The sequence below is a fragment of the Micropterus salmoides genome, unplaced genomic scaffold (assembly GCF_014851395.1).
Source record: "Micropterus salmoides isolate LMB-PRFRI ecotype aquatic unplaced genomic scaffold, ASM1485139v1 Ms_hic_scaffold_13, whole genome shotgun sequence".
In the NCBI taxonomy this organism is placed as follows: domain Eukaryota; kingdom Metazoa; phylum Chordata; class Actinopteri; order Centrarchiformes; family Centrarchidae; genus Micropterus; species Micropterus salmoides.
The window spans coordinates 24,047,634-24,063,846 of record NW_024040374.1 but is presented as its reverse complement, the minus strand read 5'-3'; the positions used below and the strand labels follow the sequence as shown (position 1 = coordinate 24,063,846).

At 41.5% G+C, this 16,213-nt stretch overlaps 2 protein-coding genes across 3 annotated transcripts; both read left to right on the top strand.

Moving 5' to 3' along the window:
- Nucleotides 1–2,066: 2,066 nt before the first annotated feature.
- Nucleotides 2,067–4,154, top strand: jun (Jun proto-oncogene, AP-1 transcription factor subunit). Of its 2 annotated transcripts, XM_038716392.1 has the most exons (2): nt 2,067–2,414; nt 2,503–4,154. In XM_038716392.1, the coding sequence occupies exon 2, from the start codon at nt 2,554–2,556 to the stop codon at nt 3,427–3,429; it is 876 nt and encodes a 291-aa protein (XP_038572320.1). In that variant the 5' UTR covers nt 2,067–2,414; nt 2,503–2,553; the 3' UTR covers nt 3,430–4,154. The 2 variants fall into 2 exon arrangements, with proteins under 2 accessions (XP_038572320.1, XP_038572319.1); XM_038716391.1 differs by having other exon boundaries at nt 2,067–4,154.
- Nucleotides 4,155–7,297: 3,143 nt separating this feature from the next.
- On the top strand, nt 7,298–10,387 carry LOC119900189 (CARD- and ANK-containing Inflammasome Adaptor Protein). The gene is made up of 4 exons (XM_038714948.1): nt 7,298–8,478; nt 8,622–8,802; nt 9,329–9,551; nt 9,638–10,387. The coding sequence occupies exons 1-4, from the start codon at nt 7,305–7,307 to the stop codon at nt 10,385–10,387; spliced, it is 2,328 nt and encodes a 775-aa protein (XP_038570876.1). The 5' UTR covers nt 7,298–7,304.
- The last annotated feature ends 5,826 nt before the right edge of the window (nt 10,388–16,213 follow it).

The window sequence follows — 16,213 nt, the reverse complement described above, 5'->3', positions numbered from 1 at the left end:
TACGTATGTTCATTAAGACCCACCCTAACCTTTCCCTTGTTTGACCATAAAGCAAAGCAATCTTCTCTAAAGCATTTAAATCAAAAAAGAAACTGCTCAAGATCAGTTAAATCAACCAACTAGACCAGATTATATCAAAATTTATTGATCGTAATGGTTTGACATATACAACAGTACATAAAGACAGCATTAGCAGCCATAAAAAGTCAGACTGTGGTGGCGTTTTATAGTTTCGGGTTATCCTCCTTAGGTGCCTCTTTGAGCCAGCCAGCGCCAGGGGACTGATTTACTTGTCACACAAGGGGGACATATTTAGACGTGGTGCGCTGGAGATAGTAGGCAGTAAAGCTGGCAGGGCAGAAGATGACCCAGACAGTGGGAGGGTGGGGGACACGTAAGACACACCGGTTAACCTCCTGCCATTAAACCAGCTGTGATTTCTGACCAGGGCCAGAGGACAATGGACTGCACTACACTAATTACACACACTGACATGGATAAAAGGAAATATATTTGCTCTTTATGAGAACGAACAGATGTCTGTAGATCTATCTTTAACAATTTGAAGTTAAAGCAGAAATAAAAGGTATTAAATGTAGCTTTTCAGACATGTGGTATGCAGCGGTAAAAGCAGAAAGGTCCTATTAAATCTGTATCCTAATGACTGAAGGGAAGAAAAGACTGGTAAGTAAAAGTACCCGACTCATTAAGATGGACTTGGCTCTGCACTTCAGATAAATAAGATTTACTGCATTTCTTATATATGTAAATATGCCTATGTTTATATTAACCTGCCCAGGTGTCAAATTGTAACTCCCTCAGCATTCACAGTGTACATTAAACTAAATGTGGGAACTGCTTTGTGTATGTGTGCTATATACGACAGTTTAAAGGGAACCACCAACCAGAGACCACCATGATATCCCAGACTGAGAAGCAAAATGACAGAACAAGAAGACTTTCCACCATGAGTGCACACACACACAAAAAAAATATATAATTTGTTTTCACATAACTGTTTTCATTCACTCTTTCCAGGGTTTTTGGTGCTCACAACTTTCAACCAGTTCCAACCCACAGAAATTAGCCTAAAGCTCAGATTTATTAGCTGCAGTGTAGATTTGGCATAAAGTAACACTGGAGAGTAGAAGAGAACACAACATTGTGGAGGTCATTTTAATTTACTCATATCATATAATATTGGGAATTTGAAACTGGTTAAAAGTGAATAAACTTGATTTGCAAAATAGATTACAGGAGAATTTGTATGAGCCATTTTATTTTACTATATCACAAAATGGTATTTTGAAATCAGTTAAACTTGAAAAAGCTTAAATGGCAGAATATAATAGAATTTTGTGAGAGTAGCCTAATTTCTTACTGTAGCCTATCACATAATAGCTCTAATTAAGTTAACTTGAATTGAGTGTCATTTCCATTTAACCTACTGTGTTATGGCTGTTATAAATCCACATTATCGTGTAAATATGTAGTAAGGGAAAAGGGAATAGGCTAGTGTCATTTACAATTACTGTAAACATAAATATGAATATAAAAAAATTAAATATGGGATTTTTTATCATTTTATAAAATTAAAAGCTCACTTGCTTTAAATGGCTTCTATGAGGTTAAATTAAAGACTTCGACCTGTATAAAAACGTTTCAGGAGGCTATACACAAAGTGTAATAAATACAGACCGAAAATAGATGTAGGCCTATCGTAGAGCTGTTTCACAACAAGATAATTGGTGAGAAGAGAGACTCAGCGGGAGATGTTGTCCTGCGCGCTGTCTGTCCCGCCACTGACAGTCGAGCGGGTAACCACATATTCAAAAACAATACGTCATCCCACAATGCACCGCGCTTACGTTCTCCTTACAGCATTACCTCATCCCACAATCCACCGCGAGATTAAGAATCTTCTGGGTGGTCGTCTAGGCAACGCGCCTTATCGGAGGGCTGGGCCCCGCCCCGCGTCACGCCCTCCAGCCAATGGGAGAGTCGCGTCATGACATCATGCCTATTTTTAGAGAGGCAGCGGCAGCAGATAAGGTTTGCCTCCACGCTGTAAGGCTCAGAGTATACACACACCCAGGCAGGGAAAGAGCCACATACAGGGTAGCTGTCTGAAGAGAGGAGTTATAGCTACTCGGCGCCTTTTCATTCACGGACTCAGTAGCCTACAAGTCTGGATACTGTGGCTAAAGCTTTGTGAACTCTTACACCTCAGCACTGAACGGTCGACCATCGTTGGCTGTAAGAAGTAAGTCCTGATTCCTGTGTCAAGAGCGCACTCAAAGTTTGGAAGTTTTCACGCACAGAGAGGACGTTTGGAAACCAGTGTTTTTTCCTCGACTGATAAACAAGGAAGAAGAGGAGGGGGAGGAAGAGTTGTTTTGTTGAAGACTTTAAAAGTAGGCTACATTTGTTTTCGGTTTTTCTTCTATGTATACCAAGATGGAAACTACTTTCTATGACGACTCACTCAACGCTTTCTCCCAGCACGACAACGCCGGCTACGGGTTCAGCAACCCCAAAGCCCTGAAACACAACATGACACTGAACCTCGCCGACCCGACGGGCACCCTGAAACCTCACCTCCGGGCCAAAGCCGGCGACATCCTCACCTCTCCCGACGTGGGCTTGCTGAAGCTGGCCTCTCCGGAGCTGGAGCGGCTAATCATCCAGTCCAGCAACGGGCTCATCACCACCACGCCGACCCCGACCCAGTTCCTGTGCCCCAAGAATGTCACCGACGAGCAGGAGGGCTTCGCGGAGGGGTTCGTCCGAGCCTTGGCCGAGCTTCACCACCAGCACATGCCTGGCACACCTAACGTGAGTGTCACCTCAGCTCCCCAGACCAGTGTCAGCACTGTCCTGCCTCCTGTTTCATCTGTTGCTGGCGCCACCGTTTACAACAACAACGCCACCATGCGCTCCGACTCGCCGGTTTATGAGGACTTGAACACTTTCAACCCAGCCATCAGCACCGTCTCGGCTCCTAATTACACCACCTCAACCCCGACTATGTCCTTCCCTGCTGCCCCGCCGCAGCTTCCAATCTACGGGCAGCCCTCTTCCGCCCAGCTCCCCCGTCTCACGGCGCTTAAAGAGGAGCCCCAAATCGTGCCGGAGATGCCGGGGGAGACCCCTCCTCTGTCCCCAATCGACATGGAGAGCCAGGAGCGCATCAAGGCTGAGAGAAAGCGGATGAGGAACCGCATCGCTGCCTCCAAATGCCGGAAGAGGAAGCTGGAGCGGATCTCGAGGCTGGAGGACAAGGTGAAGACCCTTAAATCCCAGAACTCGGAGCTCGCTTCCACCGCCAACATGCTGCGCGAGCAGGTGGCCCAGCTGAAGCAGAAGGTGATGAACCACGTCAACAGCGGGTGCCAGCTCATGCTAACGCAGCAGCTCCAGACCTTCTGAGGTGGTGTCAGCGGCGGCGGAGAGAGGAAAGACTGTGGTTGAACGAGACGGACGCTTCCTGTGATAGTGAGTGGCTGTATTCCCCGAATCGTGAGGGGGAGGGGGGGTTGGGATGATGTGGCGCGACACTGGCAGGACAGGGGCCGCGCTAAAGTTCCAGGAGTGCAACGCGCTCCCCCCTTGGCGCGTCCCAGAGAGGGGATCGGGACAGTGACAGTACTAGATGGGCATGGCAGCAAGCAGGATACCTTTCTGTTTCGTGCTGTTTTCACAGAACTGGACAGGACTAAAGTTTTCTTGATTTACACCCAGCTCTGCATGGACCTTATCATGACCACCAACGGAGAAATTCAGTATTAGAAGATCGAAGAACCTGCAATAGAGACTTTTCTTGCTGTAGCCCTAATGGTCTCAAACGTGGGCGTGTTGGCCAACTCTAAACGGCTGAAAAGTTGTAACAAAAGCTGCCTGACTTAGTTACAGTACAATGTACTTTTTCTTAATTGTAAGAGATTCAGTTAGAAAAGCTTCAAGATGTACTTGTTTTTTTTCTAAATCTGTTTAATGGGGTTTCACTCATTGTTATATGTATATAAGATAAACTTGGAGTACTTATGTTTACCATTTGTAATAAGAATACTGTATAATTTTTTTTTTTTATGTTTTATTCTCTGAGCACTTCAGAAACTAATCAATATTTAAGAAAATAAACCAGATAAACTGAAGCAAGTTGCCTATTTTCTTGTAAGTGTGTGACAGGGGGGGAGTGGGTGTGCCATGTCAGGAGCTCAAATAATAAAACATGTTGCAACATGTTGCAAGACCTGCAAGTTCCCAGTGCCTCAAGGTAAATTCCATTAGTGGCATATTGATCCAGGCTAAGTGATTGTATTTCAGTTGGCAGACCAGGTTCACTTAACTCCTGATGGAGGCCAGTTCTGCAAGTTGGGGTTGTAGCCCTTGAGATCTCCACTTTGTCTCAGCTCTCACAACCTACAGGAAGATTATAGATATTGTATTGTTCTCAGGTGTTTCATTCCACTTTCATTATGACACTATAAGTACAACGCTTTAACACTATTACAGAGTTACAACAGATTAAACTGAGCAGTATATCTAAGGTATCACTAATTTGACACACAATAGGAAATTCTGCATGTCATTGCACCATTCAGCTTTCAACATTAATTCATGTCCTGTTGCTAATAAAGAAAGCCCCAGCATGTGGAAACAAAGTCTTAGGTCATATATTGCAAATGAATAGATACAGGCTATCATCACAGACAACACATGACTGAATATCAACTCAATACAAAGTACCACTGTGGTTTCATGGGAGTATATTTTGGGAAAAAAAGTAACTTAAAGAAACAAACAATAATCAAAATGCAAACAAAGGGATAGCTCCAACACCAACAAATCAAAACACAATATATGCGCCTGTTGACAGACATTTCAATTCAGGGACTGACAGGCTGTAAGTGTTTGCTAAATCTGTTAAAGATTTGTCTCCATCATTAATGCTGGGAAACCTATTCCAAAATTTCCATTTATGACCGAGAAACTTTTTTAAATTGTCAAATCCTTTAATTATGTAAATATACCTCAAATGTATGAAGTACAAAAACAGATGTGGGCTGTATAGATCTACTACTAAAAGTAAGATTACTTTGACTTATTTCCCCCAGCAAACAAAAAAAGCCTCATTCCTGCACAGGCACTAATTCCAGCAGGTGAATGTGACGGCACAGACCAATCATGGCATACAGGTTGTACAGCATTGAACACTTGTGAACTACCAGTGTGTATGAAGAAACACTAGAGGGCGACACAGACTGATTTACCTGAGAGATGAACTAACATGTTGCCTCCACTGTTGTTTTGGCTCATCAGTTGTTGCCCTGTGCTTAAATTAACACGATTTCAGGTGTCAAAGAAACAGAATAGGTCGTTCAGGATTGAAGGATGTTGATACACGATCAAGCATAAAGTGACACCAGTAGCCTATGCTTTATTAGCCAGTTCGATGTGTTCTGCCTTTTCTTTCAACTTTTCCCTTTCATGTCTTTTATTTTTTGTGTGCTTCTTTTTTCTTCTCTTTATACATATAAATCCACATTGGAGATTTTTACAACATGGTTTGACACTTAAATGCAGCTAATTCAACTGTTCGTCAATTTTAATCTGAATCAATTCATTAAAAAATAAAATGGCATTAGACTGATTCAATATCGATTATAAACAATGAAATGAGAAACCAGAAAATGAATGGTTTATTGTAGCCTTATTCGTTTGTTGGGTCCAGACAGGATAGAAATATTGTTGTGCATGTTTCATTACAACGGGAACTCTACTTTTTCTATACATCTGCTTTGACCTGTTCCCGATTTCTCAAACTTGGCGCATCATGACATCATTCCGGAAAGAGGAGTCCTTCCCTACCATATAAGGAGAGGCAACGCTCGAGAGATCGCGTCCTGACGGAGTAGGCGTGTATTACGGGAAGTGAATCGACCCTGTAATCTCTGCATAATACGGTCCTGAGAAGTCAGCAGGGGCAAATCAATGGCACGATTACGACGGAAACAAAACATACCCTTTTGGATGTAAAACAAATACAATTTAATTATAAATAAAACATCGCAATGAAAACCCAATATCTTAATCTAAATCTCTAGTAACCGTAGGTGCATTGTTAATAACAACAAACATGACATTGTCATGACTACATTCAAGGGCTTTATTAAGTAACCTACACTTTTAAGGTACTTGTAGGCTATAACTTGAATAGGTCTACATAAACTTTACTCTATTATAGTTAACTACAAACCCGAGAGGGACATTTTTGCTCTACTACATTTGCTTGAAAATAACTTTAGCCTGCTTTGCAGATTAAGGTTTTACATTAAAATATATCACCATCATGTAAACTACAATGCAGTGTTACAAAGTAGGCTTGTATAGATCTACCTGTAGGCTACTTGAACCACCGACAATATTAAAATGCTGCTTACACGTAAATGCATGTCATACAGTCATGAAATATTAATTTAATATTATCATTTTATGAATCAATTTGATTTTGAATGCAGGACTTTTACTTGGAGTATTTTTATTGTGCATTTACTTAAGCAAATCATCCATCTTTCACCACTGACCCATGTTTGACACAAATAAAGAACTTCAAAGAAAATGTTCGGTTTGTGTCTGGTGCAAAATGGCACAAGCATCTAAAAGAGGGCTTTGGTTATCAGACATCTCACTGCTGTTTGTCGCATAGAGGTGTGATTCAGAATGGGGTTATCCAGGGAGTGCACCGCTTCTGCACCCACATATGGTCACACGTGCACATGCATGCTCTCTCTCGCTCTGTCTTTCTCCCTCTCTCTCTCATACACACACGCACACACACACACACACACACACAAACACACACACACACACATGCATGCTCTATTATTCTATCTTCTCTCTCGCTCTCTCACACACACACGCGCATGCACACCTGAAACAGCCATGTTTCAAAACCTGTTATTGTCGTTCCTGTTTACAAAAGTAAAAAAAAAAGATAAAATAAGATAAAATAAGAGAATTTTACACTGATCAAAGAAACAGTGTATGATTATTCAAATTATACTTTAACAATTTTGTGTGACTACTGTCATTACAGCATGAAAGCTAACAATAGATAGTTGGTCACATAATCCCAGGGCAGGTTGAGCTGGACAGATCTGTATGATGAATGGCCTCTCTCTGTGTTTTGTTGCTAGGGCGAGGTGTTTCACTTAGCAGTAAGGTAAAACTCACACACACACACGGCCAGAACCACATATAACAATTACTTGCTGCGTATAAGGCTTAAGGAAACCTTCAGTATGTTCAACGTACTCAAGGGTTTTGATGCTCAAGCAGCATCAAACTACATCAACCCCTATGCTGTGGATGTAATACGGGCAAAGAGAAGGGATCTAGTTTATGGGATCTCACATACTGAGGATCTACTGGATCTTCTCGTCACAGAGGGGGTCATGACAGCAGCGAAGAGATCCATCGTGTTGACCATCAGGACTCGCAAAGATCAAAACTCCAGGGTCCTGGACATTCTGGAGGCCAAAGGTGAAAGGGCATGTCGGAAATTCTTCCATCCTTGTCTCATGCTGGCAGAACCCGACCTCTACCTGCGAATCAAGACCTATGTGGGGGGTGTGAATGAGCGAATTCGAGACACAAGGAGACAGCTGATAGGATATTTGCTGGAGAGGGACCAGGAGGGGATGGATAAAATGACTGATAGAATTATCACTCAGAAGACTCATTATTTATTTGTCTCCAAAGAAACTAAAAAATGTAGCCCTGAAAAGGAAGACAGAAGCCCTGTACCAAAATCAGAGGAGCATAAACCAGCACAAAGTAAACCAGACAATCTCATCCACCTGATTGCTACAGATGGGGAGCTAGCAATGCTGGAGGAGCTGTTAGAAGACACTGATATTAACATCATGAATTCCTCCCATGAGACTGTGTTACATTTAGCTGCTGAGTTCGGTCACCTGTCCATCATCGAGCTCTTGATCCGTAAAGGAGCCAGAGTGGACCTGCAGGATAATAAGGGTCGCACAGCTCTTCATAGAGCGGCCAGAAGGGGTCACAGTGAGATAGTCTGGGCCCTCGCACAGGCGGGGGCCCCCATCTACACTCTGGATCTACAGGACAAAACCCCTGTTCACCTGGCAGCGGAAAATGAGCACCTGAACTCTGTGAAAGTCCTGGTGAAGGAGGAGAAAAAGCAGTCAGAGAGCTGCACGCAGGAAATGTTTCTTCACATGGCAGCCATGGAAGATAACTGGAGGCTGGCTGAGATGCTGCTGCAGAGCGGGGCCGCAGTCGATGCCAGAAACAACCATGAAAAAACTGCTCTGTTTTACGCAGTTTCCAGGAACAATGAGAAAACAGTGACTGTACTTCTAAGCGCAGGGGCTAAAGTTGACTACGAAGTTATAAACAAGGCCATTAAGCTCAATGAAGAATCAATTCTTCGTCTGCTGCTTGGTGAGTCAAAATACTATGATGATATTTAACATCTATAAGTGTGCTACTGTATCACCATGCTTATTTTTTTTTAGGTGTTATCTGTAAATAAAGCACCAACCTGCAAACATGCAAGCTCACACTATATTTTTTTTAAACCACAGATAATGTCAGAGCTCTGGGTGAAGAAGGGCTGGGCTGTGCTCTCTACTCGGCTGTTAAAAATAACCATGATGGAGTTGTAAGCATCCTCATAGACAGCGGAGCAAATGTGAACATGTTAGACAAAGAGGGGTACACTCCTCTTCTATTGTCAGCTGAGCTGGGGCACACAGAAGTCTTCAGGTAACCGTGCAACAAGGACTGACTGACTGATGTTAAAACACGCTGACAGGGCAACACATTCACAATGAGGGAATCTGATCACTTTGGATTATCAGCTACTTTTTTCAATACATCTTTATTAAAGAGAGTTTGGTACTTTTAGAGCAGTTCCACAATGGAAAAAAAACTAATTATCTGAAAAAATCTCCATCCCATTCAAAACACTTAGTGTAAGACAAAACATAAAACAGGCGCATATTACCTTTATTGAATCCTAGGGTAAACATGTGTGCCGCTTTTCTGTGTCCCGTGACCCTGGCATATTTTGTGGCAGAATATAAAGCAAAGGAATTTTGGATTATAGTATCATTTAAACTTAAATTTTTATCCACAATTTACTTTGTCCAATATGAATTTGCTGGAGAGCGTAAGCTGCTTTGCTCACTCGCTAATAAGTCTGTATTTACTTTTAGTCATTCCTTTTTCTGTATTTTCCAGTTCATGAAGTATTGGTAAATCTTAAATAGTGACCTTCTTTTCTTTTCAGAGCACTGTTGGCAAAACAGGCCAAACTGGATGCTACTTTATCCGACCTCTCCTCAGCGCTACACCTGGCTGTCCATGGTGGCAGTGTACCCATTGTGCAGACATTGCTGGAAAGGGGATTAGACCCCAACATTACTGGACCCAAAGCCCAAACCCCTCTACACCTGGCAGCCAAGTGCAATAGGCCAGAATGTGTTGATCTGTTGTTAAGAGCTGGAGCACAGGTAACTGTCAAACGACATGGTCAATAATGTCCATTTTGTAGATGTTCATGTTTGTGGAGACTGAAAGATGTGTGCCATTTTCTTAGGTAAATGCAGTAGCCCAGGATGGGCTGACCCCTCTACATATTGCCAGTCAGCAAGGCCATGCAGGCCCAGTGATCCAGCTTCTTCAAGGCAAGGCAGACACAGGAGTCAAAGACAAGGTGGGGAGGACTGCCTTGCACTGGGCAGCCTCTTCCCAGGGAGAAAGCTATGTGGTAGACTTGCTGCTGTCGGCCAAAGCCAACCCAAACACCACTGATAACAAGAAAAAAACTGCCCTCCACCTGGCTGCTGTGGAGGGGAAAGTAGATGCTGTGACCTCACTATTGTCCCACAGGGCAAAGGGAGGGGCTAAAGACATAGATGGCTCCACACCTCTCCATTACGCAGCAGCTGGTGGGCATGCCAGCGTGGTTTCAACTCTTCTACAGTTACTCAACAACAAGGGGATAGAGGAGAGGAACGCATGGAGGAAAACACCACTTCATGCTGCAGCTGAGAAGGGCCACGATAGTGTGGCGGCTCTGCTCTTGGAGGCCGGAGCGAAGATCAACAGCACAGATCACAGTAAAGACACTCCTCTGCACTGTGCTGCACGAGGTGGACACCAGGAGGTAGTGAAGAGGCTTGTAAACTGGGGCCAAGCTGAGCACACAGGACAGGGGAAGAAGGTGAATCTGCAGGCTACCAATAATGTGGGGAAGACGCCACTGCAGGTGGCAGAGAGTGGAGACACACCAGAGCACGAGCACATTGTAAATTTACTCATGAGAAAGATGTTTCTTATTAAGTAAAAGGACAAAGGTTAAGAGAGCAAACGAGAGGAACTAAAAATTTTAATTAAATAATTATATTGTATCTATCCGTGTTTTCTGGAACTCAAATCGCAGATGAAACCACATCTCAACATTTCATCATGTGTTGTGAAAGGTGTTGGAGTCTTATTTTGCATGAATTATTACTAGAAACAACAAATTAATACAGAAACAAAAGCATTAAATACTGTAATTCGTATGTGGACATAATAATAGACTGCAGAGGTTGGTTGTTAAGGGCTTTTATTTTTGATAATGAAGCAAGTATGCAGTAATGACATCCACAACAAAACTGTCATGCCAATGATAAAATCCCAGTTCTGAAACAGACCTCGATGAGAGGGTTGACTGGTGAAGGGAGAATTATCTCTTTGGGTCACATTCAAATATTTCAAATAGGAGATACACTTCCAGTGAAAAGTTTGGACATGACTTGCCACTGAATGTTTTTTCTTAGAGAACAAAAACAAATGTTCCTGTTCAAGAGAGAAACATGACATGTCAATGATTCTGAAAAATACAGACACAATCCACCTAAAATGTAGCCTTCAATGTTTTATAACCCTGTTGTATAGTGATGTGTCTTTGACCTCAGTTGCACCCCCCAAATTCACTGTCAGCTTTGCTATCAGAACTCTCATTTTTAAGCACATAACTAGTAAACTGTTGTCGAAGCAAAGACATTATGTTAACCATTTGTGGTACTTTCAATATATTGAGTAAGATGATACTTCAGGCTGAAACAGATGAGTAGCTACTGCAGTCAGATACATTAAAAAAATGTTGGCAGAGAGTCTCTGTGGCCAACCATGATGTATAATAGATCAAGGAGGCAGAGGAACCCAGTGAGACAGAGCACATATGTGCCTGCTACTAACAATCTGCATCGGAGGGGTGCTGACAGTGGACTCCATAATGGCAAAGGCAATGAGGCCAAAGCAGAGGTGGATGTGAAAATGTATTCACTATGAGAGACTTTGTTACGATAAAAACAAAAACATTGTCAGTGTAGCTTTTTTTTTTACTGAAATGGTGTGGGTGATATCCAGTAGTCCATCAGTACTATCCTGCTAAATATTAAATTATCATTAAATTAGTAAATAAATTATTTTCAGCTCTGCTGGTAGCACGGCTTTGTAGATCAAAATGTTGGTCTGTCAGTCCACCATTTTGGTTCAGACCTTCAGACTGGAATATCTCAGCAAATGTTGGATGAATTGCTATCAAATTTGGTACAGATGTTCGTGAACCCTACTTACTTTGGTGATCTTATGACTTTTGCTCTAGCACCACCATGATGTTGACCTTGTCTCTTTTTTAGTGAAACTTCTTGACAACTGTTGGATGGATTGCAATTAAATGTGGTAGAGACATTCTTGCCCCACTCAGGATGAATTGTAATAACTTTGGTGATCCCCTGACTTTTTATCTTGTGCCGCAATCAGGTCTTTTAACTCAAAATGTGTCCAATACTTGGGTTTCTAACTGAATACATTTCTAATTAATTACTTTGTCATCAGCCTCAGCTAGACTGCTTTGTGTTGATTAGCAAATGTTAGCATGCTAGCATTCCCAAAAGTAAGATGGTGACAATGACATACTGTACATTATACCTGCTAAACATCAGCATGTTAGCATTGTCGTTGTGAGCATCACTAAGCTTAACCTCACATAGCTGCAGACTCTTAGTCGCGATTGCATCTATGTTACAACTGCACAGCTGTATCAGCCAAGTGTTTGTTTCTGTTAACATTCACCTCAGTCACTTACAGTGTATGTTCCAACGCTGCCAGCTAGCACACTTGGCCAGCATGTTGAGCACTGTCTCCCATGGATATTTTATTTGTATCAGATCAGTCTCAGCATGTCCAAGATAAGCTTTCATCCACTTTTTTTTCCAAAACCCATAAACCCACCTATTAATCAAAGTTCCCTGAGAGATTGTTGAAAGACATTATTCTTCAGGCCAGTATCCCTCCATTTTTAAACATGAACACATAATCCGTCCATGTCCTCCCACCTGTGTTATTATTACTTTATTCACATTTTAGATTAATGCTGAAGACATTGAGACTATAAAAGAACACATATAGAATTATTTAGTAAACAAAAACGTGTTAACCCAGAATGTATAAAATGTATTTTGTTTTTCTTCAAAGTAACCACCTTTTGCTTTGATGACAGCTTTGTACACTCTTGGCATTCCCTCAGTTAGCTTCATGACCTGGAATGGTTTTCCAACAGTCTGTTCAATAGAACTCAAAGGAGTTCCCAGGCTGCTTTGCCTTCACTGTGCAGTCCAACTCATCCCAAACCATCTCAGTTATGTTTAGGTTTGGACTAATTGTGGACACAGGGCCAACTGACGCAGCACTCAATCACTGTCCTTCTTGTTCAAATAGCCCTTACAGAGCCTGGTGGGTCATTAGTGTTGTAGTACCAATCTTGGTCTCGAGACCGGTCTTAAGACCACTTTTTGATAGTCTTGGTCTCATCTCGGACTCGACCGCATTTGTACTCGGTCTCAGACATCGAGAACTCTGGATTTTATTTCCAGTCAAGACCATAACTTTGGGAATATTAATAAATTGCTTGTGCATTGTCTTATTTATTTGTTAACATCCTAACTTTGATTGGATGTAAAACTTATTTATTCAAATGCCACCAATAACCCTAATTAAAAATGTGTTGTTACCGTTAACGACTGTCCCCCTTCCCCGTGATGGTAAGCATGGAAAAGGAGTGTTGAATAAAGACAGTTAAGTTGATTTCAGCTCATAGTGTTTGTATGTGGGTGTTTTAATGTGAATGTGGATCTTTCAGATCAATATGAGAAGTACCTATGATCTCATACCACATTTTATTGTGTGTCATGTAATGTAACTGGTCTTGGTCTTGACTCGGTCTCGCCCTTCCTCGGTCTTGGTCTCGACTTGGTCTCAGCCCCTAAAAGTCTTGGTCTTGTCTCATTCTCAATAAACTCTGGTCTTGGTCTTTACTTGCTCTCGGTTTGGACGGTCTTGTCTACAACACTAGGGGTCATTGTCCTCTTAAAAAACAAATGATAATAATAATGATGTCCCACTAAGCGCAAACCAGATGGAATGGCACGTCGCTGCAGAATGATGTGGTAGCCATGCTGGTTATGTGTGCCCAGATTTTTGAATAAATCACCAACAGTGTCACCAGCAAAGCACCCCCACACCATCACACCTCCTCCTCCAGGCTTCAAGGTGGTAGCCACACATATGGAAACCATCCACTCATCTTTTCTGTGTCTCACAAAGACATGGCGGGCGGGTGCAAAAATCTCAAATCTCATCAGATTAAAGTAAAAATTTCCACTGGTCCACTCCTTGTGGTTCTTGGCTCGAGCAATTCTCTTCTTGTTGTTCTTCCTCAGTAGTGGCTTCATTGCAGCAAATGGACGCCTGATTCACACAGTTTCCTCTGAACAGCTGATGTTGAGATGGGTCTGCTACTTGAACTCTGTAAAGCATTTATGTGGGATTTAATCTGAGGTGCTGAGGTAACTAATGAATTTATCCTCTGCAGCAGAGGTAACTCTTGGTCTTCCTTTCCTTGGCGGTCCTTATGAGAGCCAGTTGAGGATACATTCAAAGTTCTTGAAATTTTCTGGATTGACTGACCTTCATGTCTTAAAGTAATGATGGACTGTCAATAACCTTTACTTAGTTAAGTGGTTCTTGCCATAATATGTCTTATTTTGAGCTCTTACAGCCTCTTACACTCAATCATTTACAAGGTGACATCAGAAAAGTCTGTGAGGGTTCAGAGCTCAGGGTTTAGGGGGGACATTGGGATTGGGCCTACCTCATGAAGCTGAATGAGAAAAGGCATACAGTGTGCAAAGCTGTCATCAAAGCCAAAGGTGGCTACTTTGAAGGATCTAAAATATAAAACACATTGTGGTTTGTTTAACACGTTTTTGTTTACTACATAATTCCAAATGCGTTATTTCATAGTTTTGATGTCTTCAGTATTAATCTACAATGTAGAAAATAATACAAATAAAGAAAAAACATTGAATGGGAAGCTGTGTCCAAACTTTTGACTGGTACTGTACATCCTTTTAACATAAATTAGGCATTTATCTAATATCAAAAGAAAGAATCTGTATCCTAATCCTAATCAATCAATCAATACTCAATGTATCAATACTTTTTTCTGAAAAACAGGAGCAAAACTTTACTTTCAGTCCTTGAGACTATGAGGTTGCCCACCAATTGTACACTGGACGTACAAAGATAACACTTAATAGGGATTTATCTTAACAAGTTCTGAAATGTTGTCGGATTTAATACATCGGATGCTATGAGATACTGCTTCACAGGGACACCTCTTATCTGAAGGGTTAGGATTAGGATTGCCACATTCATTAAAAAAAGATGATATTTGTACATTAATTTCAAGCTTGGCTGGTTGGTCCGCCACTTTCATCCAGACTGAAATATCTCAACAACTAATGGATGGATTGTCATGAAATTTTGTACAGACATTTGTGTTCCTTAGTTGACGTATTCTGATTACTTTGGTGATAACCTGAATTTTCCTTTAGTGCTTTCAGCAGGTCAAAGCTTTTGTACAGACATTCATGTTCCCCAGAGGATGAATCCTACTGACTTTGGAGATTCCCTGACTTTTCCTCCTGTGCCACCATCTCACCATATCATGTGCTTTTGAGTGAAATGTCTCAGCAATTACTGGATTATATAAAATTTGGTACAGTCATGCCCCCCTCAGGATGAATTGTAACTTGATCCCCTGACTTTTCATGGAGTGCCATTATCAGTTCAAAATTTCCAGAATTTCCAACAACAGCCTCAACTGTACTATGCATTCAGTGCTAATCAGCTAATGTTAGCGTGCAAAAATGCCAAACTATAATGGTGTACAGGATAAACATTATACTTTCTTAACATTGTCACACTAGTGTTGTCAGTGTGATCCGATTAGCTTAGCGAGGTACGCATTAGAGTACGCAATAAGCTTAGCTGCGGTTGCTATGTGGTGCTTGTCTAGGCTTATTTTGTATTTCACATAACCATTATCGACAAAAGATCTGCGTAACTGCTGGTGATGTCTGCCTTTCCTATGAAGTGTTTCTTCGTGTGTGATTGCAGTGAAAAACAACACCAAAAAGCCAAGTGACTGACACCAAAACCAAAACCACTGGATCAGAAAGGTCATGGTGGGATTTTTTTTTATTTTACCCAGTTTACATAAGCAACTTTTGCATGTCATTGCAATTCTTTTACACCCCCCCCCCCCCCCTCCCTACATAATGCCTTTCCGATGTATTACTGATGTGTTTTATGAATCAATACTCAGAAAATGCTATGCTATGCACATTTTAACTCTGACATGGCATGATACCCTTTCAGTAGTCAGTTATAAATTATTGCATCACAGTTATTATTAAATTATATAATATAACTGATGATACAAAATGTTAATAATAATAATAAATAATAATAATAATAATAATAATAATATTAATAATGATAATGATAATAATAATAAAGCTATAACTCAATTTAGATAAAAAGAAGTTCAGCTGAAGCTAATGTTTAACTGTATTTTTCATTTCATTTCATTTTTATAATTGCCAAATGTCATTTCTACATACAAGCCAGAAGCCCAGAAACCACAGACAGAAACACAGCCGAACACATCGTGGTTTTACAGGTAAGTGTGCTTTCGGTTATGATTTATTATGAAATGACCGGTCTTGAGCGGCCTTGATCTGCTCTCGCGGTGTCCCAGCGTCACGTGACGGCTCTT